At 46.0% G+C, this 24224-nt stretch overlaps 1 protein-coding gene across 1 annotated transcript; it reads right to left on the bottom strand.

Annotated features, from left to right (window-relative positions):
* Nucleotides 1–2366: 2366 nt before the first annotated feature.
* cwc22 (CWC22 spliceosome associated protein homolog) lies at nt 2367–22313 on the bottom strand. Its single transcript, XM_080019234.1, has 20 exons — nt 22236–22313; nt 21222–21273; nt 20562–20932; nt 20404–20483; nt 19235–19537; nt 18049–18177; nt 17429–17597; nt 13915–13968; nt 13691–13826; nt 13342–13548; nt 11426–11488; nt 11252–11350; nt 10957–11041; nt 8471–8531; nt 5366–5443; nt 5103–5255; nt 4413–4540; nt 4166–4267; nt 3622–3818; nt 2367–3206 (listed from the first exon to the last, which is right to left on the bottom strand). Exons 2-20 carry the CDS (start codon nt 21271–21273, stop codon nt 2521–2523), a joined length of 3153 nt encoding a protein of 1050 aa, XP_079875360.1. The 5' UTR covers nt 22236–22313; the 3' UTR covers nt 2367–2520.
* Between the last annotated feature and the right edge of the window lie 1911 nt (nt 22314–24224).

The raw sequence follows: 24224 nt of genomic DNA, 5'->3' as shown, positions 1-24224 counted from the left end.
GAAGCTGCTCACCCTGTCGACAGAAGTCCCATTAACATGGAGCATGCGTCCTCGGTTGTTATCCCCCCTCCTATCCCTTTACCATCCAGGCACACAGCGGAGTGCTCAGTCCTAGCTCCCGCAGCTTGACAGCCAGTCTGGTGGGGTCTTTGGTATTGAAAGCTGAACTATAATCATGAATGAACAGCAATCTCACATAGGCCCCCTTCCAGAAATCAAGGTCCGTGAGCGTGGTGTGCCGTACCTGGGAGACCGCGTCATCCATGGATCAGTTCGGCCGGTACACGAACTGCAGCGGTTCCAAGGTGCGGGGGAGGGAGGTGCAGATGTAATCCTTAATCAGCCTCTCGAAGCACTTCATGACCACCGAGGTGAGGGCCACCGGACGGTAGTCATTCAGGCAGACAAGAGAGGCGATCTTCGAGACAGGAACAAAGGTGGACCTCTTGAAGCAGGACGGGACCACTGATTCAGCTAGGGAGGCGTTTAATATCGTAGTGAGCACCGGGGCTAGCTGGTTAGCACAGGTCTTCGGTACTCGTCCAGATATGCCATCTGGACCTGCAGCTTTCCTGGTGTTCACACGCATCAGAGCCCTCCTGACGTCATGCTCAGACACAAGAGAATGCGCGTTTATCCCCAGCGGTATAACTCCAATTATCTGTTGAGCTAACGGTGTTGTTGCCAGACTCAAATTGCGCATAAAAGGAGTTCAGTTCGTTGGCTAGGGAGGCGTCCACACTCGTGGCTGGGGAGGGGCTGCTCTTGTAGTTCGTAATAGTCCGCAGCTTCTGCCACAAGCGTCTGGGGTCCCGTTGCTCCATCTGTAGCTCCAATGTGTCCCTGTACGTCCCTTTTGTGTCCTTAACCGCCCTCTGCATGTTGTACGATGCCGCTTTGTAATAGTCTGTTTCCGGATACAACACCTTCATTGCAAGGGGCCATGCGAGCATTCAGAGCGCCAGGGATAAATTTATCGACCCACGGTTTCTGGTTCAGGAATATTCTAACTTTCACCGTGGGAACGATGCTATCCGCTAACGTAGCTATGAAGCTCACAGCTACTTCCGTAAACTCGCTGACGTCACTGGAACTTGATTGGAACATGTCCGAGTCTACGTCAGTAAGAGCATCCTGAAGCACGGCCTCTGATTGGTCCGACCACCGCTTTACGTCCCTCGTCAACACCGGTTCACACACGATGCAAATGGCCTGTAAACGGGAACCAGCGAAATCGCGGAGTGATCTGATTTCCCGAAAGCAGGGAGCGAGACGGTCTTGTATTCGTTCTTGTACGGTGTGTAGCAACGGTCCAAAGTTTAATCTCCCCTGGTGGCACACGTGTGTTGATAGAAATTAGGCAGAACTTTTTTAAGGTTGGCCCTGTTAAAGTCCCCAGTCACCACCACAGCCGCGTCGGGATGTTTGTTCTGAAGTCTGCCAACACATCATACAGGTCCCACAGCGCTGTGTTGGTGTCCGCTTGCAGTGGAATATAAACGGCTGTGATGATGACCGTGCTGAATTCCCGGGGGAGGTAGAATGAACGGCATGTCAGCTGTTCCAGGTTCGGCGAGCTGGGGAGCGGGAGAGAGTCTTTATGTTGTTGGGGTTACACCTGCAACTGTTAATCATGAGGCAGATGCCTCCACCCGTAGATTTCCCCGACTCCTCCAACCTGTCAGCGCGGAACACGGAGAAGGACCCAACTGGACGTACGGCGTGGTCCGGCACCAGCGGGTTCATGTCATGGGCTGGGCCCGTCCAGTCAATGTAATCCTCGCTCAAAGATCATGTCTTGTTCTCCAGGGACTGGACATTGGTAAGAAGGAAGCTTGGCAGAGGTGGACGGTAAGGTTGTGTCCTCATTCTGACCCCAATGCCGCCTCGTTTACTACGGCGCTTCCTCCGTGGGTCCACCCATGGAACAGCTGCTTCATTGTTGTTGTTGCTGTTGTTGAGAGCGTTGGCGCGTAAAATCTCCGGCGGCCACTCTGGATCAGCTGATAAAAAGTCCCAAAGTTGTTCTTTCAGGGAAAATTTTATATCCACAAGTGCATCGCAGCCGTAGGAGATCACTGCCGATTGAGTTTTTGGTGGACGTGATAAAAAATTAAAAATCATACTAAAATGTGTGTAGTCGAAATGGAGCGCCCACGCAGGCGGCCGCAAGCGGCAGCGTCACGATCGCGTTCCACCAGGTTGGCCCCCAGGTTGACCTGAGACTGAGTTTAGCTACACCTTCTGGAAATTAGATGTTTGAGATGTTGAGATTGTAGTATTAGGTAGTAGGTTAATATTTTGCTTCTCTCTCTGAGCGCCGCAGGTAGGAAGTGACATCACAGCCAAATCACAGGAAACAGTCGTAAGAAACATGTCAACTTTAATTTTTATGATCAGGAATACAAAATATTTCAAAACACTACGAGGACTTTAACCTGACAGACAGACGATCTGGGGTTTAAGGTTTACTGTGTGTGGTACTGTGTGTGGTACTGTGTGTAGTACTGTGTGTAGTACTTATCTCCTCTCCTCTCTGTGGCGGTTTCTGTCTCTGTTTTCTTTGTCTCTCTCCCTCTCCTCTCTCCCTCTCCTCCTCTCCTCAGATCTCTCTCTCTCTTTGTCTCTGTGCCTGGATCGCTCTCTCTCTCCGTCCCTCGGTCTCTCTCTCTCTTTGTCTCGAGGTCTCTCTCTCTCTTCGTCCCTCGGCCTCTCTCTCTCTTCGTCCCTCGGTCTCTCTCTCTCTTTGTCTCTAGGTCTCTCTCTCTCTTCGTCTCTCGGTCTCTCTCTCTCTTTGTCTCTAGGTCCCCCTCTCTCTTTGTCTCTAGGTCTCTCTCTCTCTTTGTCTCTAGGTCTCTCTCTCTCTTTGTCTCTCGGTCTCTCCCTCTCCCCCTCTTCATCTCTAGGTCTCTCTCTCTCCCCATCTCTCTGTCTGCCTCGATCATTCATCCCTCGTTCTTCTCCATGTTGGACTGTTGTACGTGCACGCTCCTCTGGGTCTCGTGCACGCTCTTTCCTGTGCGCGTCCCTCTGTCCGCCTTCATCGTTGTCGTCGTCCTCGCTGCCGTCGCCACGGCAACCACCAGTCTGCTTCCTGTTGGTCCTCTTCTCCGCCGTTGGTGGCCTCTGATTGGACGCTTTGTCCCGGTGGGAGGAGCTTTTATCTTTCTTCTTCTTCCTTTTTTTCTTGTGTTTGGAGTCCGAATCTGGAGACACAAGGACACCAGCTTCCATCACACCATCCATCCACTCATCCATTCATCACTCCATCTACTTGAGCATCACTGAATCCATTCATCCAGCATCACTCAATCCGTCCATCACTCCATCTACTCATCCACCCATCAACCAAGCATCCCTCCTCCTGTTCTCGTTTAGCCTCATCAGTCTGTTATTAACGCTCATAACTTTCTAAACAAGTTCCTTTGTTTGGGTTCATATTTACTTCTATTCCAACTTTCATATGAATTTATTTTGTTTGGCTTTAAAACACGTAAAGTGGCACATATTTAAAGCTGCCAATATTCCACACACATTCAAATCCCTCAGATCATTAAAGCCACAGTCCAGATCAACAGATGGATCAGGTCGAGCCATAAGCCTGTTCTGAACACGTCGCACCTGAACTGCTGCTGCTGCTGCTGCTGCTGCTGGAGGACGAATCTGATTCGCTGGACGAGTCGGAATCAGAGTCACTGGACGAGTCGGAATCGGAGTCGCTGGACGAGTCTGAGGAGGAGGAGTCTGAGGAGTCCACTTCCTGGTTCTGGGTCATGATTATCTTGGGAGCGTTCTTCAGATGGTCGCGCAGCTCGTCCCTATGGGGAACAACGGACATTGGCTGAAATCATTCAGGGTTTCTAAGCAAGAGGGAGTTTGCCAAGAGGACATACGGGGTCAAATTCTGTTGGAACAGAAAGAGATCCAAAGATCTTTCCAAACTGGGAAACAACTACACTGATGACGCTCTGTTCTACTTGTCAACCTTCAAGCACCTGATACCAACAACGTCCTAGAGATCCAGAACATCAGCTTAGCAACAGAATGCAACTCTTGCGTGTTTCAAGTAAAATTGATATTTCAAGTTTTGAGGCCGTATCTTCTCTCATGTCAATATTGTTCGACACCGTAAAGTTGTGTGACGGTGAAAAGATTGAAGTCTTACGTCAGCCCTCCCAGTCCGATGGAGGTGAAGAAGTTGATGGCGAAGCGAGTGTTGCGGGGGTTGTCACGGGGAAACAGACCCTCAAAGAATGGCTGCAAGGTCCTACACACACACACACACACACACACACACACAGCTGGAGATATTGTGTCACTGTATTGTGGTGTAGATGGAGTGGAGCACATTGTCGTGTGGGTTTAGGATGGTGTAGTATAGTGCAGCGTGGTGTGGGTGGAGCGCAGCCTACATGTCCTTGAGGCGCTGGTTGAGGCGTGGCAGCCCCATGTAGGCACAGAGCTCCTGGAACAGAATCTTGACGAAGATGCGACTGGACGACGTTGTGGTCTCCTCGCTCACCTTAATGCACTCCAGCACCTGATAGAGCGGAGGTCAGAGGTCCCCGGGCAGGGTTCACAAAACAAATCACTCAGGAACCAGATTCATTTGACAAGTAATAATATCATAAGAATAATATCAGCTTTTGGAAAATGCGCTCCTTCGAATTTCAACCCTTGAAAAAATGCTCATGAAATTGTCTACTCACACTTCGGAGTACTGAGCGGGTATACAGTGTGAAGTACTCACACTCCAGGGTACTGAGCGGGTATACAGTGTATAATACTCAAACTTCAGGGTACTGAGCGGGTATACAGTGTATAGTACTCAAACTCCAAGGTACTGAGCGGGTATATGGTGTGTAGTACTCACACTCTAGGGTACTGAGTGGGTAAACAGTGCTTAGTACAGTGTGTAGTTCTCATGCTCCAGGGTACTGAGCGGGTATACAGTGTATAATACTCACACTCCAGGGTACTGAGCGGGTATACGGTGTGTAGTACTCCCACTCTAGGGTACTGAGTGTGTATACAGTACGTAGTACAGTGTGTAGTTCTCATGCTCCAGGGTACTGAGTGGGTATACAGTGTGTAGTACTCACGCTCCAGGGTACTGAGTCGGTATACAGCAGGTGGGCGAACAGCCTCGCTACGTTCCTCAGTTTGTTGGTTTCCAGTCGATGGATGGTTTCATATTGCTCTGCAAAGATCGACTCAAAACACTCCATGTAGTCCTTCTTCAGCACACAGAACCTCTGCAGTCACACAAAAACATGTAAAAACATGGAATGACATGGAATGACGGCTTAGTACATGGCAACAGTTAATCCAGCAGTGTGTGTGTGTGTGTGTGTGTGCGTCTCACCCCCGCCAGCAGACCAAAGAACTTCTCGTAGGTCCTCTGCTGAGCGCAGCAGTCCAGGATCATGTTGCACAGCTCCTTCTGCAGGGACAACAATCATGTCATTATGTGACCTGCAGCAAGTTTTTCAAACTGCCGTATTTTTAAGTCACGATATATATCGCTATACCGTGATATATTGTTGCATCGATAAGTCACAATATATCATCAGATCGTCAAGTCACAACTAAAGGTGGAGGTACACTTAAAAAGACACGAGAACAAGAGATGTTAGAACCAGCAGAGAAAATGTCAGCAGCCATCTGAGAAAGAACTCTCATAACTCTGCGGTGAAAGCAGCACCAACTGGACAGCGAGAGGAGGTGGGCGTGGCTTAAAGCAGAAATCCAAGTGGGTGTCATTTGTTGGGAGGAGCCGTGTTTCTTCAAAGAGCGAGCCAGGCTTTTATTGAGCTCAGCTGCCGTCTGGTGCCGGGCTCCTCAAAAGAAATACATTAAAATAAACTCTCATTCGATTTGCTCTGAGACACGGATGTCTGTATCATACAAGTAGAAACTAACTTAAACAATAGATATCAAATGAAAACACAGTAAAGTCAGCACAGGAACCACACGGGATGTGCAGCGCAGAACTGGAAGAAAACAAACACAAACACACGCACTCAGATCCAGCCTTGTTTACCGCTTTTTATTTGAGGGGATACGCTTTCTATGGAACTCTGAATGTTGCGGCTCCGGGACAAAAACAAGCGACTTGTTGACCCGGGAAAAGGAGGAGGTTGAAGGAGCCGGAAAGGAAGGGTGGAGTCGCCCCCTGCTGTGACGCAGGCATTTGGACCAATCGCGGCTCTCTCTCTCTCACACACACACACACACACACACACACACAAAGACAATGGACCTGCTGTGAATAGCCCTGCCTCTCTGTGCGCACCAGAGCTTAGATCGGGCCCAGAAGAATAAGCCCGACCCGACGCGAGCACATTCTGTCTGAGCCCGGTACGGCCCCGTCGCATTGGCTGAATTTATGGGCTCGGCCCGAGCCTGAGCCCGGTTTAAAACCAAGATTTAAATCCTAGATTTTCTCAGTTAGTCGGCTGTATTTTATTCCAAGTTGTTTGAATGACAAAAATCTTTCCAGAATTACGTGCTGGGTCTTACTGAATAGGGTGGCACCATCGGCAGCGATAACCTGACACATTTCAAATCGTAACCTTTGATTGACTGGTGATAAAAACATCACTGACACAAGGAATTAACAATAAAACTTTACAGATAACAGAGAAATTTGAATGACATATCTGTTCAGAACCAGCAGGGTGGGGGGTGGGAGAGGAGACCTGCGTCACACGCACATGTTGCAGTATTATAACATACTGTATAATATTCTGATTATAACACCAAATAGCTTACTCCCCAGCCAATTATAAGAAATAAATAGATAGATAAATAAATAGGTTATATCTCTGACCACCACAATGGAAATGTATGGGAGATTGCCCACCCGGCTTGGCCCGACAAACACAGCACCTTACATACGGTATTGTTTCGTAATTTAAGGAAGCGTGGGTGCACCCCCCTCCCTTTATTTATTTTATTCGACAGTAAAGTTGTAACGAGCTCCCAACAACCAAGCATAGGCTGCTATGGTTTTTAAGTTGTGTCTCTAAGAGATGGAGTGGAATATGTTGCACATATTGTCTAATGTCAATAAATAAACAGTTGTCAATTAATGATACCTTCCTATCTCTTAATCTTAATACTTAATAAACAATGTTGTTCAGATTCGTTAAATCAATTAATAATGCAAAAAGACCCTGTGATCATTGGATCGGCTCAAAAAATCCTGATTGGACCCCCCTCGTGACATATCGTCACGATACAACGTGGTATCCCCAAGTCCTGATATATTGTCGTAGCGATGCACCACAACATCACTGTAGCGTCAAGTCATGACACCGTACTTTAGATGAGGTTTGAAAGTCAAACACAACTGTATGTATGTGTATGTATGGTGTAGTGCGTGTGTATGTGTGGTGTGCTGCCTATGTGTATGTGTGGTGTAGTGCATGTGTATGTGTGGTGTACTGCGTGTCTATGATTGGTGTACTGTGTGTGGTGTACTGTGTGTGTGTATGTGTGGTGTACTGCGTGTCTGTATGTGTGGTGTACCGTGTGTAAGTATGTGTGGTGTACCGTGTGTAAGTTTGTATGGTGTACTGTGTGTAAGTATGTTTGGTGTACTGCGTGTAAGTATGTTTGGTGTACTGTGTGTAATTATGTTTGGTGTACTGCGTGTAAGTATGTTTGGTGTACTGTGTGTAAGTATGTTTGGTGTACAGCGTGTAAGTATGTTTGGTGTACTGCTTGTAAGTATGTTTGGTGTACTGCGTGTAAGTATGTGTGGTGTGCTGCGTGTAAGTATGTGTGGTGTACTGCGTGTAAGTATGTGTGGTGTACTGCGTGTGTGTGGTGTAGTGTGTGTGGTGTAGTGTGTGTGTTTATGTGGTGTAGTGCGTGTGTATATGTGGTGTAGTGCGTGTGTATATGTGGTGTAGTGCGTGTGTGTTCGTGTGGTGTACTGTGTGTGTGTGTGTGTGTGTGTGTGTGTGTGTATGTGTGGTGTACTGCGTACGTGTGGTGTAGTGAGTGTGTATGTGTGGTGTACTGCGTATGTGTACGTGAGGTGTAGTGCATGTGTATGTGTGGTGTACTGTGTATGTGTGGTGTAGTGCATGTGTATGTGTGGTGTACTGCGTGTCTATGATTGGTGTACTGTGTGTGGTGTACTGTGTGTGTGTATGTGTGGTGTACTGTGTGTGTGTGTATATGTAGTGTACTGTGTCGGTGTGTATGTACGTGCGTGTGTGTGGTGGGTGTGGTATGGGCTTGGTGTGGTGTAGTGTGTGTGTGTGGTGTCGTGTGTGTGGTGTGTGTGGTGTCATGTGTGTGGTGTGTGTGGTGTCGTGTGTGTGGTGTGTGTGGTGTTGTGTGTGGTGTCGTGTGTGTGGTGTCGTGTGTGTGGTGTGGTGTGTGTGGTGTCGTGTGTGTGGTGTGTGTGTGTGGTGTGTGTGGTGTGGTATAGTGTGTGTGTGGTGTGTGTACTTACCGTCTGACTGTCAGGAAAGTCCATCTTAATCAGTTTGTGTGCACATTCCTCAAAATCCAAACTGTAACGACAATCAAGTTACGGTTAATCAAAGATCAAAGATCAATATTTAAAAGCAAGCACAATGTCACAGCATGAACATGAAGAACGGAAATGAAGTACTTTACTGGTAGTAGTACTAAATACCAGCAGGAAATAGGATGTTTTCTCTGTATATTACAATTTGCTCTCTGTGTATTGTTTCATGTATGTACAGTGTTTGTACACAGTATAATATGTACTACTAGACACAAAGTGTGAAGAAATAACTGATAAACATTGTATTCTTTTCCTGCAGCACTGGAACGCCTCCTAAAAAACACTGAATATCTCCATCGACCCCTCCCTCCCTCCCTTTCTAGACTCCTGAACGCCCCTTCAATGAAACTAAGTAGGACACACACACACACACACCTTAGTCCAACTGCAGCAAATGTGGCTGGGATCTGTAAATAACCTGTGTGTGGTGTAGTGTGTGTGTGTGTGTGGTGTAGTGTGTAGTGTAGTGTGTGTGGTGTAGTGTAGTGTAGTGTAGTGTAGTGTGTGTGTGTGTGTGTGTGTGTGTGTGTGTGTGTGTGTGTGTGTGTGTGGAGTAGTGTGTGTGTGTGTGTGTGTGTGGAGTAGTGTGTGTGTGTGTGTGTGTGCCATCTGTTATGTATTTGTACCGACACCTGGTGCAGTGAACTATATTTGCACCAGCAGTAGCTCTCCTGCACAGTGTGTGTGTTAGAATAGAACTTACTGATGTAGAGGTAGGATCATATTGTCTTCATATTTTGATTCCACCTCCAAGCCAAATCTTGGATGAGGGGATAATTTACCAAATGGGTTTTGTGGGTGGAGTTTTGGAGCAGCCAACGAAGGGTTAACCTCCTCAGTAACCTCACAACGACTGAGCCTTTTGTGACCCAAGCATGAGATTTTCACAGATGTAGTAGTTGTCATATCAGCGCTTCCGTTTTCCGGTCACGGCCGCTTTTTGACCGGGAAAATCTGTTGAAGTCCAACATATATAAATCTCTCCGGTCATAATGTCCGGTGAAAAGAATTCCTTCCATGCACAATTTCAATTAGTGCTGGGTGGATCGTTTCAATAAAAAAGTCTGCAGATATGTTCATTTCCACGCTCGGCAGGTTGCAACAGGAAGCCAATCAGTTTGGACGATCTGAAGCTAAAGCTTCACCTCTGACCAATCGCGTTTGTCGATATAGAACTAGCCCCGCCCCCTTGGAGCACAGCAACACTGAGGAGAAGCAGGAAGATGATCCATCGTATAGACACAGTCATCCATAGTTTGGTGTTTTTTTGGGGGATATTGAAGTTCCGACCCAATGCAGACGCTAAATATTCATTGTGTTAAATCTGTTGACGGGATGTCCCGACCCAGACGGACAACACCTCAAACTTCATTATTTATTTAGACCTACTTGTCATATTTATCTTGTTTTTGACTCGGTCAAAATGCTATTTTAGTGAAATGTTCATTAAAGCAGCTGCACTTGTTACTCATCGTTCACAAACAGAAATGACTAAGCTCAATAAACAAAAATAACAATTGACCGGAACCTCTCCCATCTGTCCAGACATTGAAATCCTGAAGGACATGTTGACCGGCACCAATGGTTTCTAATGGTAACTCTGGTTTAAATGTCATGAGAAGATAGAGATATGGAGATGCTGAGGGCCGCCGTGGTCACTTTTTCCAAAATGGCCGCCAAATTGTCTTGAATGTTGTGGAAAACAGGCTTTCTGAGCCTTGGTACAAACCCCAGTGAGCTCTGGTTCCATCAGATAATCAGAAACCTCTTCCCCTTTTTGTTAAAAAATAAAATAAAATAAAATGTTTTGCTTTTTTTCATTTTTTACAGCTTTTGACCTGAGAGAAGAATGGAAATACCATAGAAATAGAATAGGCGTGGCAAGCTGCCTTCATGCTCAGTCCACTTCAGTGTACATACAAAACACAGGATTCTGAGCGTGATGTGGCTGTGCCTCTTTCATTTTATTGAAGTGCTTTTTCTTAGATTCAAAGCTTAAAAAAAGAAGCATCTTCTTTCATAACAATGTTATGAAAGAAGATGTGTATTTCAAGTTGTGGGTATTCAGCCTCACCCCCCCACTGTGCGGACAGCAGAACACACTGCTCATCAGGGGGCTGCAAGGTGCCGCTGCCCCCTAGTGGTGAGGAACCTGACCTCCGTTTACATCCTGCTGCTGCACCACCCAACTCAGGAGGGAGTTTAAGGAGCTTAACACAGAGTAACACCTGCAGTACTGCAGTACTCTGCTTAGAATGGCATCCTCATACTGAAGGCCTGAACGTTATGGGGAAACAACAACCTTGTGATAGGTATTTTTATGGTATGTTGTGATAAACCTTTTTTTTAACGTTCACTTGGTGTTTTTGGCGTTGTGTGGTACCAGGTGGGAGCGTGTGTGTACACACCTGGACTGGATGGCCAGGTAGATGGTTCTCCTAAAGGCCACCAGGTTGACCTCGGTCTGGTCCAGGATGGTGACCTTCTCCTCACCTGCACACAACACAGCCTCACATGACAAGAGGTCACACAACACATGACCTTTGAGCATGTTCAGTCGAGAGCTGCTGCTCTGCCAGGTCTGGAACAGAATGTTTAGATGTAACTCTTCAAAAACTTCCTGATGACGTAGTAAACCATCGACTTCATAATAATTTGCGGCTTATACCTTTATATCAAAATATGAATAATAGAAACACTCACCCTCCGCCTCCCCCTGTTCTGCATCTTCATCGTCTTCTTCATCATCGTCCTCGCTGCCTCCCTCCCCCCCCGAATCGCTGCTGTCCTCATCCAGGATATCTACACACACACACACGTCAGAGTGTATTCTGTGTGTGTGTGTGTGTGTGTGTGTGTGTGTGTGTGTGTTCTGACCTCTCTTGATGGTTTTGTATTTCTCTTCGTTTTCCAGGAAGTTGGGATCCATCTTGAACACGTCTGAAAAAAGAAAAACAGTACTTAAATACACACGTATAAATATTGTAACATGTATTCGTAGATACAGATATTAGATATAAAATATATTGGTCGATACGAATGCGTAACATGACGTGTATTTAACAGAAGTCGTCCGTAACAGTCAATCAACTGACTTGGAAAGTCAATTCATTCTACAATTTATTTTAATTAGAAAATAAAAAAATATATTAAAAAAATATATTTAATATATAAATACCAAATATCTTCATAATCACATGTCTTGACATATAAAATAATGATTGAAAACTTTACATAAATAAAAAAAAAAAAAGAAATAAATATCTATTTTGGTTTGTCGATGTCTGGTCATTCACATGTTTCTCTTGTGATTCAGGTTCAAGGCATGATCCATGTGGTCAACAAAACCCTTGACCACATGAGCTGCCAACCTCTTTCACTGTGGATGAGCTGGTGACGTCGTTGCGCGGGCTTTTGGCACTGACTGGGAATGCTCTGACATGTTACATTAGTCATCACCTCTGAGTGGAGTGAAGTGATGGCAACACCTCCGTGACCAAAAACTTCCAAAGTGTCAGCATTTCACTGTGAACGCCCAAAAGGTTGTGAACTGCATCATCTGCAAAGCGGACCTCTCCGGCATGGGAGCACATCAGTGGTGAAGCGTCTGAAGGAGGCACGGTGGCTCTCTGATGATGAAGACTCGTCTCTCTAAGCGAGTTGGCAGCTCATGTTGATGTTAAAAACAGGGCTGCAGGATTCATCTTGTCAGACGATAGAGAAATTACTATTATATATATTTTTAATACGTTTCTATCGCTATGTCCCAAATCAGTGGCAGAACCTCTTTACTGCAATAACTGCCTCGTGGTGCTACGTTTTCTGCACCTGGCAGCAAGGGCAAACAAACATGGCGGAAGGTGGCGCATGGGGAAATCACTCATTGAATGGATTATGACATAATTTGGCCAACATAAGATAAGGGTGGCGACCGAGCCCAACACCAACAGCATTTTGTTTGCCGACCTCGTTTTATTTCAAGATTTCAGTGAATTAGAGTTGATTAGAGTCTTGGACACGTGTGTAGGAGAAATGAGAGTTACATTGGGAGAAGGAGGCTGAGGATGGAGCTGCCAGGCAAGAGGAAAAGAGGAAGCCAAAGAGAAGCTTTATGGAGGTGCTGAGGGAGGACATGCAGGCGGGTGGTGTAAGGGAGGAAGATGCACAGAACACAAGGTGCTCGAGGCAGATGATCGGCTGTGGCCACCCCTAACGAGAGCAGCACAAAGAAGAAGAAGAAAGTGAGGCTTTTACCATGTGTTTTCCTTTTTTTAATAGAAACTATTTATTAATTGAATATACAGAAAATGTGACATATATCGTTAGGGATGGCCGTGATGAGTCGACTAACTGATTAGTCGACTCAGGCAGTGCATACAGAGCACACAGAGCATGAGCTCTGGCTCGGGCTCACATTTGGCACTTGACCTATTTGGAAAAATAAAATAATTATTTTAAATAGAAAACTGTTTTTATTTGCGGTTGCGGTGATGGTCTATCGGAGGGGGGGTGATGATGTAAGTCGTGTTAGTCGTGGACCTCTTAAAAAAAATAAATTAAAAAAAAATAAATAAAAAAGAACATTTCAATCCTGAGTGACAGCACATGCCTAAAGCAACCTTAAGCTAAATTTTAAAGATAGCTAACAAGGCGCCATTGAGTAATTGTGTGATTGATAATAAAAACAGCGGATTATTTGTTCAAACGATCAATAGATTATTGGCCGATCAGAAAAGGGTTTGTCGCAGCCCTCCTTGTGGCCAGCTTCAACGGCAAGCCCCCCCCCCTCTTACTGAGGATGTCCTCGGGGTTGTAGTCGTCCTCCAGTGGCAGCATGTGTGTGAACTGGTCGTCCTCGTCCACCAGGTCCAGACCCTCAGGCACCACTGGGTGGTCCTTGAAGCCGTCCTTCCTGATGGCGAACATCACCTCAATCATGTACTGCACTCGCTTGTCGATGGCCGACTCGTGGAGGATGTTCCTCAGCCGCTCGAAGATGGCTATGGGACGGTAACGCAGTAATCACACAGAGCACCCTTCCTGGCATTTCATCCAGTTCTGTGTAGATGACAGCCCAGCAGATAGCACTCAGTATGATGAGTACTAGTACTCTTAGTAGTAGTACTAGTAGTATGGCAGTACCGTTGATCCCTCTGGGCGACACCTCGGTCAGCTTCAGTCCACTCTCCTTCAGGAAAGCGATGGAAACCTCCACACTGTCGTCCGTCGCTCTCTCCAGCAGCAGTGTCAGCATCTCGAGACTGAGGACCTCATGGGCCTGAGAGACAGACAGCACACACCTGTCTCACTGTCCACACTCCACCCACCTCAGACTGAACGGTAATTGGATGGTTTTCGTTTCTTACCACGTTCTGGTTGATGAGGTGAGCCACGAACTTCGAGGAGGTCAGACACTGTTGCTGTGAAATCAGAAAAGACATTAACAGACTCCAACACACAGTGGAGAGGACACGCCAGCAAACCAACACACCAGCACACCAACATGCCAGCACACCAACATGCCAACACGCCAGCACACTAACATGCCAGCACACCAACAGGCCAGCACACCAACATGCCAACACGCCAGCACACTAACATGCCAGCACACCAACACACCGACATGCCAACACGCCAGCACACTAACATGCCAGCACACCAACAGGCCAGCACACCGACATGCTAACACGCTAGCACACTAACATGCCAGCACACCAACACGCCAGCACACCAACATGCCAGTGCGCTGTTGCACACTATTGCACACCAACACGCCAGCACACCAACATGTCAACACGCCAGCACACCAACAGGCCAGCACACCGACATGCTAACACGCTAGCACACTAACATGCCAGCACACCAACACGCCAGCACACCAACATGCCAGTGCGCTGTTGCACACTATTGCACACCAACACGCCAGCACACCAACATGTCAACACGCCAGCACACCAACATGTCAACACGCCAGCACACCAACATGTCAACACGCCAGCACACCAACATGTCAACACGCCAGCACACCAACATGTCAACACGCCAGCACACCAACATGCCAGCGCGCTGTTGCACGCTGCTGCACGCTGCTGCACGCTGCTGCACGCTAACACGCCAGCATGCTGTTGCAGGCCAGCACGCCAAAACACCAGCACACCAACATGCCAATATGCCAGCGCGCTGTTGCACGCTGCTGCACGCTGCTGCACGCTAACACGCTGCTGCACGCTGCTGCACGCTAACACGCCAGCATTCTGTTGCAGGCCAGCACGCCAACATGCCAAAACACCAGCACACCAACATGTCAACACGCCAGCACACCAACATGTCAACACGCCAGCACACCAACATGCCAGCGCGCTGTTGCACGCTGCTGCACGCTAACACGCCAGCATTCTGTTGCAGGCCAGCACGCCAACATGCCAAAACACCAGCACACCAACATGCCAGCGCGCTGTTGCACGCTGCTGCACGCTGCTGCACGCCAACACGCCAGCATAATGTTGCACGCCAACACTCTGCTGCACGCCAGCACTCTGCTGCACGTCAACACGCTATTGCACGTCAACACGCTGCTGCACGCCAACATGCCAGCACACTAACATGCCAGCACACCAACACGCCAGCACACCAACATGCCAGTGCGCTGTTGCACACTGCTGCACGCCAACACGCTCCTGCACGCCAGCACACTATTGCACACCAGCACGCTATTGCACGCCAACATGCCGCTGAAACTGCTGCACACCTGCGCACCAACACGCCAGCACACCAACATGTCAACACGCCAGCACACCAACATGTCAACACGCCAGCACACCAACATGTCAACACGCCAGCACACCAACATGTCAACACGCCAGCACACCAACATGCCAGCGCGCTGTTGCACGCTGCTGCACGCTGCTGCACGCTAACACGCCAGCATGCTGTTGCAGGCCAGCACGGCAAAACACCAGCACACCAACATGCCAATATGCCCGCGCGCTGTTGCACGCTGCTGCACGCCAACACGCCAGCACACCAACAGGCCAGCACACCGACATGCTAACACGCTAGCACACTAACATGCCAGCACACCAACACGCCAGCACACCAACATGCCAGTGCGCTGTTGCACACTATTGCACACCAACACGCCAGCACACCAACATGTCAACACGCCAGCACACCAACATGTCAACACGCCAGCACACCAACATGTCAACACGCCAGCACACCAACATGTCAACACGCCAGCACACCAACATGCCAGCGCGCTGTTGCACGCTGCTGCACGCTGCTGCACGCTAACACGCTGCTGCACGCTAACACGCCAGCATTCTGTTGCAGGCCAGCACGCCAACATGCCAAAACACCAGCACACCAACATGTCAACACGCCAGCACACCAACATGTCAACACGCCAGCACACCAACATGTCAACACGCCAGCACACCAACATGCCAGCGCGCTGTTGCACGCTGCTGCACGCTAACACGCTGCTGCACGCTAACACGCCAGCATTCTGTTGCAGGCCAGCACGCCAACATGCCAAAACACCAGCACACCAACATGCCAGCGCGCTGTTGCACGCTGCTGCACGCTGCTGCACGCCAACACGCCAGCATAATGTTGCACGCCAACACTCTGCTGCACGCCAGCACTCTGCTGCACGTCAACACGCTATTGCACGTCAACACGCTGCTGCACGCCAACATGCCAGCACACTAACATGCCAGCACACCAACACGCCAGCACACCAACATGCCAGTGCGCTGTTGCACACTGCTGCACGCCAACACGCTCCTGCACGCCAGCACACTATTGCACACCAGCACGCTATTGCACGCCAACATGCCGCTGAAACTGCTGCACACCTGCGCACCAACACGCCAGCACACCAACATGTCAACACGCCAGCACACCAACATGTCAACACGCCAGCACACCAACATGTCAACACGCCAGCACACCAACATGTCAACACGCCAGCACACCAACATGTCAACACGCCAGCACACCAACATGCCAGCGCGCTGTTGCACGCTGCTGCACGCTGCTGCACGCTGCTGCACGCTAACACGCCAGCATGCTGTTGCAGGCCAGCACGCCAAAACACCAGCACACCAACATGCCAATATGCCAGCGCGCTGTTGCACGCTGCTGCACGCCAACACGCCAGCATGCTGTTGCACGCCAACACTCTGCTGCACGCCAGCACGCTATTGCACGTCAACACGCTGCTGCACGCCAACACGCTATTGCACGCCATCAGGCTCCTGCACGCCAGCACGCTACTGCACGCCACTGCAAGCTGCTGCACGCCTGCACGCCTGCACACCAGCACGCCAAAACATGCCAGCACACTGCTGCACGCCGATACGCTGCTGCATGCAAACACACTGCTGCACGCTAACACGCCAGCATGCTGTTGCATGCTAGCACGCCGTTGCGCGCTGCTGCACGCCAGCACGCTAGCACACCGCATCTCTGCACACCTGTCTGTAGGGCATACAAGCGCTAGGACTCTCGCCGGTCATCCTGTTGGGGGTTATTTTGTGATAATGACCGTCTGGCTGGACACTACCTTGTTTATTGCAAGCTACCTACAAAATAACATGCATTCTTTACTACATTTGATCAAAAATGATTGTGTAGTTTATGAGCTTTCACAGAGAAAGAAAATACTTGACTTACCATAATTATAACCTACTTTAATAACAATAATACTGTTAAAGATAAATTAAACACCATGTGAAACCAGGGGGGGAGTGGTTGCCCAAGGCAACCGTCTTTATTATCAAACCAGTGGTCATTATTCAGAAATAACCTACAGCTGATTGCTGCTATCGACCAATCAGAATCCAGTATTCCACAGAGCAGCAGACAGACAGGTACCTTGTCATTCCTCCTGTATCCCTTCCTGAAGTTGAGGATCAGCCTCCTGAGCAGCAGTTCTCCTATCTGAGGAAACTTGGAGTTGATGATGGAGACGACGGCTGAGTAGACATGGGTGAAGATGGGAGAGGCTGCCTGGGCCGAGAGCAGCGAGCGAACCAGCACGCCCCTGGAAGTACACAGAGAACTATGTCAAGTAATACACCAACAAGTATGTCAAGTACTACACAGAGAGGTACGCCAAGTACTACATAGGGAGATGGGACACACAATAGGGATGGTCAGAATAATAATAATAACAGTTGATAATAATTATTTTTATTTTATGGTCCTGTTGTTCTATCGCCACATCTTTCCGGGAGAAAAAAAACAAGCCCAGCTTTTTTTTTTATTTTCCCCTTCTCGAGTTTGGTCCATATTTTGGGAGCCGCAGAGCTCAGATTCAGCACGCAGTCGCGCAAAAAGGAAAATCTAACGCACAAGCGGGAGTTCATTTTGGATCCTCCGAATAATCGATTATTTGCTCACACCACATGAAAAACACGGGCTGTGCACATCCCTCATATAGAAGTACTACACAGTACAACACGCAGAGGAGAACACGTCGTGCAGCAACCTACCTCCCCCTCACGATGTTCTCCTGCAGCAGCTCCTGGATGATGTTGCCAATATTGGACACGTTGACTTTATTGATCAGACCGTTGATTGATTTTTTCAGAGCCTCCCAGCTCATCCTCTGATAGGCCAGGCTGAAAAACATGATCCCTTGATATCAAAATATGTTTGAGGATACTATCACTTTATACTTAATAAGAAGAGCATTTAATAAACCACTACCAAATAAACATCACTTCATACAATATTAACTGCTTTCAAACATCATTTTATATATAATAAACATCATGAGTTAATACTTTGATCAACTAGTTGAACTTGCTCTGACTCTGAATTCAAACACATTCTGACTTACTTCACATTTTATGAACAAATTGTGAGTGTATATGCTGCTGTAGGTCGACATTTGGAAATCATTTGTTTCCACTGACAGAGAGAATGCATTTCAACAAAACTTTTAGGACTTAACATATCAAACAATAATCTCTGTTTTGACAACATTCAGAACTCTAATAAGCATGATTCAAATAAGGCAGGACTTTTTGGCTTACGTTTTGTTTGTAAACTGAAGATAATTTTACAAACACATAACTATCATAATATATATTTTTTGCCAAAATATTATATAATTGTAGCGCTGCAGAATCCTGGATTCTGATTGGTCAAAAGCAGCATTCAGCCATGAGTTATTTTGGAATAATGACCGCTGATCTGTTAATAATGGCCGTTGCCACGGCAACAACGCCACCTGGTTTGATATCCCCCATATCACTCCTGCATGCTAATGCTAGCTAGCTGACATCTAGTGACTAAGACTGGAACCCAACATCCCATTCAGTCACAGTTCACAATTAATGTAAATAAACAGATATCAACATAAATACCAGAAAATTATTCATATACAGGACAATAGTTCACAATGTGGATGTGACAATTATTCTCAGTCAGAAACTTAAACTTATAACTAGGACGTAATAATCATAAATTAAGCGTACTAGCTGTAACAACTAGACACACTAGCTGTAACAACTAGACACACTAGCTGTAACAACTAGACACACTAGCTGTAACAATTAGACACTAGCTGTAACAACTAGACACACTAGCTGTAACTGCATAGCTGTAACATAACTAGATATGTTATGTGAGGATTGCTAACCAATGTCGTCATGTGTTTTGTTGTGACCCCACCTGCTCTTGTCGGTGATCTGTGCCTGCATCATGCGCAGCTTGGCGGGGGGGATGTAGGCCCCACCCGTGCGGCTGAGGATGGGGTCGGGCTCCTCCTTCCTCTTCTTCACCGGCGGCTCGGTGGCCGGGGAGGGAGAATGGCCCCGCCTCCTGGGCTCCTCCTCCGCGTCCCGATTGGACCGTCGCTCCGGGCGCCCGTCCCTGTCGCCGTAGCGATCGCCATGGCGGCCATCGTACCGGTCGTCATATCGATCGTTGTAGCGGTCGTCATAGCGATCGCTATAGCGGTCATCATAGCGATCGCTGGAGAGGAGGAAACGGAAAAGGAAGCTCATCCAATCAAATTCCTCCTCCAAGTCACGTGACCAGCAGGGCGTGTTAGCATCAGATATTAGACTGAAGCAAAATAGAAGAAAACATGTATATACATGAGGGATGTTAATTATTAGTCGACTATCGATTAATTGCTAATAAGAATTAAATTGAAAGGGAAGAGAGAGGTACGACGGAAGAACAAAACAAGCGATATGGTGCTATGGTGATGACTCCAAAAATATATATTAAACTAAATTATTATGTATAAGAATTGTAGTAATGTTTAGTAATTGTTTCCGCGTCTCCTTGTCCATATCTGCACCAGACTTGATCTTCTACGTAACATCCGGTTCATTCCGTCAAGGAGGACAGAAGAAAACTCTAAATATTTAACTTGCGCAAGGACGGGTCATAAATATTCCTGTATTGCGAACGGGCTCAGCGAGTCTTTCCTTGAACTTCTCCATTTTTAAATGAAATGAGGAGAAACGCTCCTCGCGCTGAGTCACAAAATCTCAGCCGTACAAGAAGCCACAAAGCTCTCCAGGCGCCATGTGTTATCACATAATCGATGATTGTTTGTTAAGTTTAACAACGAAGGAAGGAAATTCCTTTAAATTTGCATCCCTAAAATACATTTAAAAAGTGACACTCTGAAACAATTCAATTTGTTTGTTTATAATTCTCGGTTTGAACTTTGAAAATAGGAAAATCGATACTTTGGAAGTTATGAGGTTAGAGGTTAGAAGAAAGGGATGGAAGGAGAGCGGGAACGAAGGTCCTTAATCAGGGCAGTGCTCTGGGTCAGAAAACACTTCCTGTGTACCGTGTGTGTGTGTGTGTGTGTGTGTTACCGGGTAGAGCGCCCCCTGTCCCTCTCTCTGTCTCGGTCTTGTGGTGAATCACTGGGTGTGACGTCATCAGGCTCTGCTCTCTGTCAGCCAATGAGAATGCAGTCGTTAGAAGCAGGAAAAGACCCTTTCACCTACGTCACCAGTTAGTTTGGACTCACCTTGATCTGGGCCACGCTGCTCTTCATCTTCCTCACCACACCCTCCTCTTCATCACCATCATCATCCTCCTCACTGCTGTTGCTGCTGCTGCTGCTGCTGCTGTCCGAGCCAGTGGAGCGCTGGCTCCCTGGGGAACCCTGCAGGGGGTGCTGGCTCCCTGGGGAACCCTGCAGGGGCTGCTGGCTCCCTGGGGAACCCTGCAGGGGCTGCTGGCTCCCTGGGGAACCCTGCAGGGGCTGCTGGCTCCCTGGGGAACCCTGCAGGGGGTGCTGGCCACCTGGGGAGGCCTGCAGGGGGTGCTGGCTGCCTGGAGATGGGGAGGCCTGATTCGGACTGGTTGGTCTGGAACTGTCTGAACTGGAGCTTTCCTCTGAAGGAAGAAAAGGAGGAAGAAGATTAGAAGGAAGAGGAATGATGAGGAGAATAGGAGGAAGATTAGGAATTGGGGGTGAAAGAGCAAGAGCAAGGGAGGAGGAGGAAAGGAGAAGACGGCGAGGTACTATAGCAGTACTACAGTAGGCTTACCATTTTAGCATGTAATATTACAGTAGAAATACTGTCGTAGTAATTACTAATGTGTAATACTGCTTATTATTACTGCATATGTAGCTTATTACTGCTTATGTAGTAATACTGTAGTAACAACAACAGTGACTGACCGCTGTGTTCCCCCTCATCGGGACTTGATCTGCTTCTCCCTGTAGACTCCATCTGCGCACACACAGAGAGACAGACACACAGGCACAATTAAACAGTGTCAGTCCAGAACTTTTAGAAATTAAACCTGTGAACCAAATGTTTTCCAGTGACCTTCAGTATGGCCCGACATCAGAGTACAAAGACATTCATTAATATATGCATATACTTAACTTCTTATACTAGTGGATCCAGAGTCACGTAAATTGTTTATTCTATTAAATTTCCTAGTTGAAGATCTACATCGTGTGTGGTTTTAACACTGCAGAAGGAGTTCACCCGGGTAGACTGTATCACAAATTACCATTCTCTGTGTGTGTGTGTGTGTGTGTGTGTGTATATATATATATATATACATACACACACACACACACACACACACCTCTCTGAGAGAGAGGATTTGTTAATACACAGGTGTTTGTTTCCTGTCATGCCATGTTTACTGCCTCAGGTTTATACTTAAACCTACTTACTTAAAAGTTTCCAGGTTTATTTTTTTGTGTAACCCTTATGAAATCCGCCCTCTGCTTTTCACCCATCCTAGTATCTGACTTATCTAGGAGCAAGGAGGCTACTGTCCGCTTTAACACTGAGCCACAGGAGTTTAGAAGCTAATACTCATTTTACACACATTTACATTGTTCAATATGAGAACATATAACGAGACAAAGATAGTTGGCAGTTTAAACAGCCAGTAGTGCTAAATAACACACGTGTAGAATAATACTTATTTAAATGTCCGGAAGGGTCAGTTTATTAAACGTTAAATGAATATTTTAGGCCTTATAACACCAGCAAACCTCGACGTGTTTAAACCGTCACTCACCGCTAGCCGCTCTCCGGCTAACAGATGGGCTAACGGCTAGGCTAACGGCTACTTCCGGTCAGGTTTCGTCCTCTAAACTAAACGTTTCTTCCCTTCCTCTGGGTTTTAGTGAGAAGCTCCGGAACACCCGCTGCCTCGTGTCCTTTCTTACCCGGGCCTCTGCGACTGTTGCTCGGATGCTACAAACACTGAGCCGCACGCCTCGGGGGACCGCTGCCTGGGCAATGGATTCCACTTCCGGGTTAGTTTGAAACCACTTCCGGTTCACGCTGCACGAGTCGCGCGAAACCACTTCCGTTGTCAACAAATCAGACGCAGAGAAACCGCGCGACTGCGCATGACAGTGACTCAGCTCCATTGTGACGTTTGACCATAGTATGTCTAGTTAATAACTAGTATGTCTAGTTAATAACTAGTATGTCTAGTTAATAACTAGTATGTCTAGTTAATAACTAGTATGTCTAGTTAATAACTAGTATGTCTAGTTTATAACTAGTATGTCTAGTTTATAACTGGTATGTCTAGTTAATAACTAGTATGTCTAGTTAATAACTAGTATGTCTAGTTAATAACTAGTATGTCTAGTTAATAACTGGTATGTCTAGTTTATAACTAGTATGTCTAGTTTATAACTGGTATGTCTAGTTTATAACTAGTATGTCTAGTTAATAACTAGTATGTCTAGTTTATAACTGGTATGTCTAGTTTATAACTAGTATGTCTAGTTAATAACTAGTATGTCTAGTTAATAACTAGTATGTCTAGTTAATAACTGGTATGTCTAGTTTATAACTAGTATGTCTAGTTTATAACTAGTATGTCTAGTTAATAACTAGTATGTCTAGTTAATAACTAGTATGTCTAGTTAATAACTAGTATGTCTAGTTAATAACTAGTATGTCTAGTTAATAACTAGTATGTCTAGTTAATAACTAGTATGTCTAGTTAATAACTAGTATGTCTAGTTAATAACTAGTATGTCTAGTTTATAACTAGTATGTCTAGTTTATAACTAGTATGTCTAGTTAATAACTAGTATGTCTAGTTAATAACTAGTATGTCTAGTTAATAACTGGTATGTCTAGTTTATAACTAGTATGTCTAGTTAATAACTAGTATGTCTAGTTAATAACTAGTATGTCTAGTTAATAACTAGTATGTCTAGTTAATAACTAGTATGTCTAGTTAATAACTGGTATGTCTAGTTAATAACTGGTATGTCTAGTTTATAACTAGTATGTCTAGTTAATAACTAGTATGTCTAGTTAATAACTAGTATGTCTAGTTTATAACTGGTATGTCTAGTTTATAACTAGTATGTCTAGTTTATAACTAGTATGTCTAGTTTATAACTAGTATGTCTAGTTAATAACTAGTATGTCTAGTTAATAACTAGTATGTCTCGTTAATAACTAGTATGTCTAGTTAATAACTGGTATGTCTAGTTTATAACTAGTATGTCTAGTTAATAACTAGTATGTCTAGTTAATAACTAGTATGTCTAGTTTATAACTGGTATGTCTAGTTTATAACTAGTATGTCTAGTTAATAACTAGTATGTCTAGTTTATAACTAGTATGTCTAGTTTATAACTAGTATGTCTAGTTAATAACTAGTATGTCTAGTTAATAACTAGTATGTCTAGTTAATAACTAGTATGTCTAGTTAATAACTAGTATGTCTAGTTTATAACTAGTATGTCTAGTTAATAACTAGTATGTCTAGTTAATAACTAGTATGTCTAGTTAATAACTAGTATGTCTAGTTAATAACTAGTATGTCTAGTTTATAACTAGTATGTCTAGTTTATAACTAGTATGTCTAGTTAATAACTAGTATGTCTAGTTAATAACTAGTATGTCTAGTTAATAACTGGTATGTCTAGTTTATAACTAGTATGTCTAGTTAATAACTAGTATGTCTAGTTAATAACTAGTATGTCTAGTTAATAACTAGTATGTCTAGTTAATAACTAGTATGTCTAGTTAATAACTAGTATGTCTAGTTAATAACTGGTATGTCTAGTTTATAACTAGTATGTCTAGTTAATAACTAGTATGTCTAGTTAATAACTAGTATGTCTAGTTTATAACTGGTATGTCTAGTTTATAACTAGTATGTCTAGTTTATAACTAGTATG

This window comes from Zeus faber (genome assembly GCF_960531495.2).
Source record: "Zeus faber genome assembly, chromosome: 18".
NCBI classification, from domain to species: Eukaryota; Metazoa; Chordata; class Actinopteri; order Zeiformes; family Zeidae; genus Zeus; species Zeus faber.
This window is presented reverse-complemented; position numbering and strand designations above follow the sequence as displayed.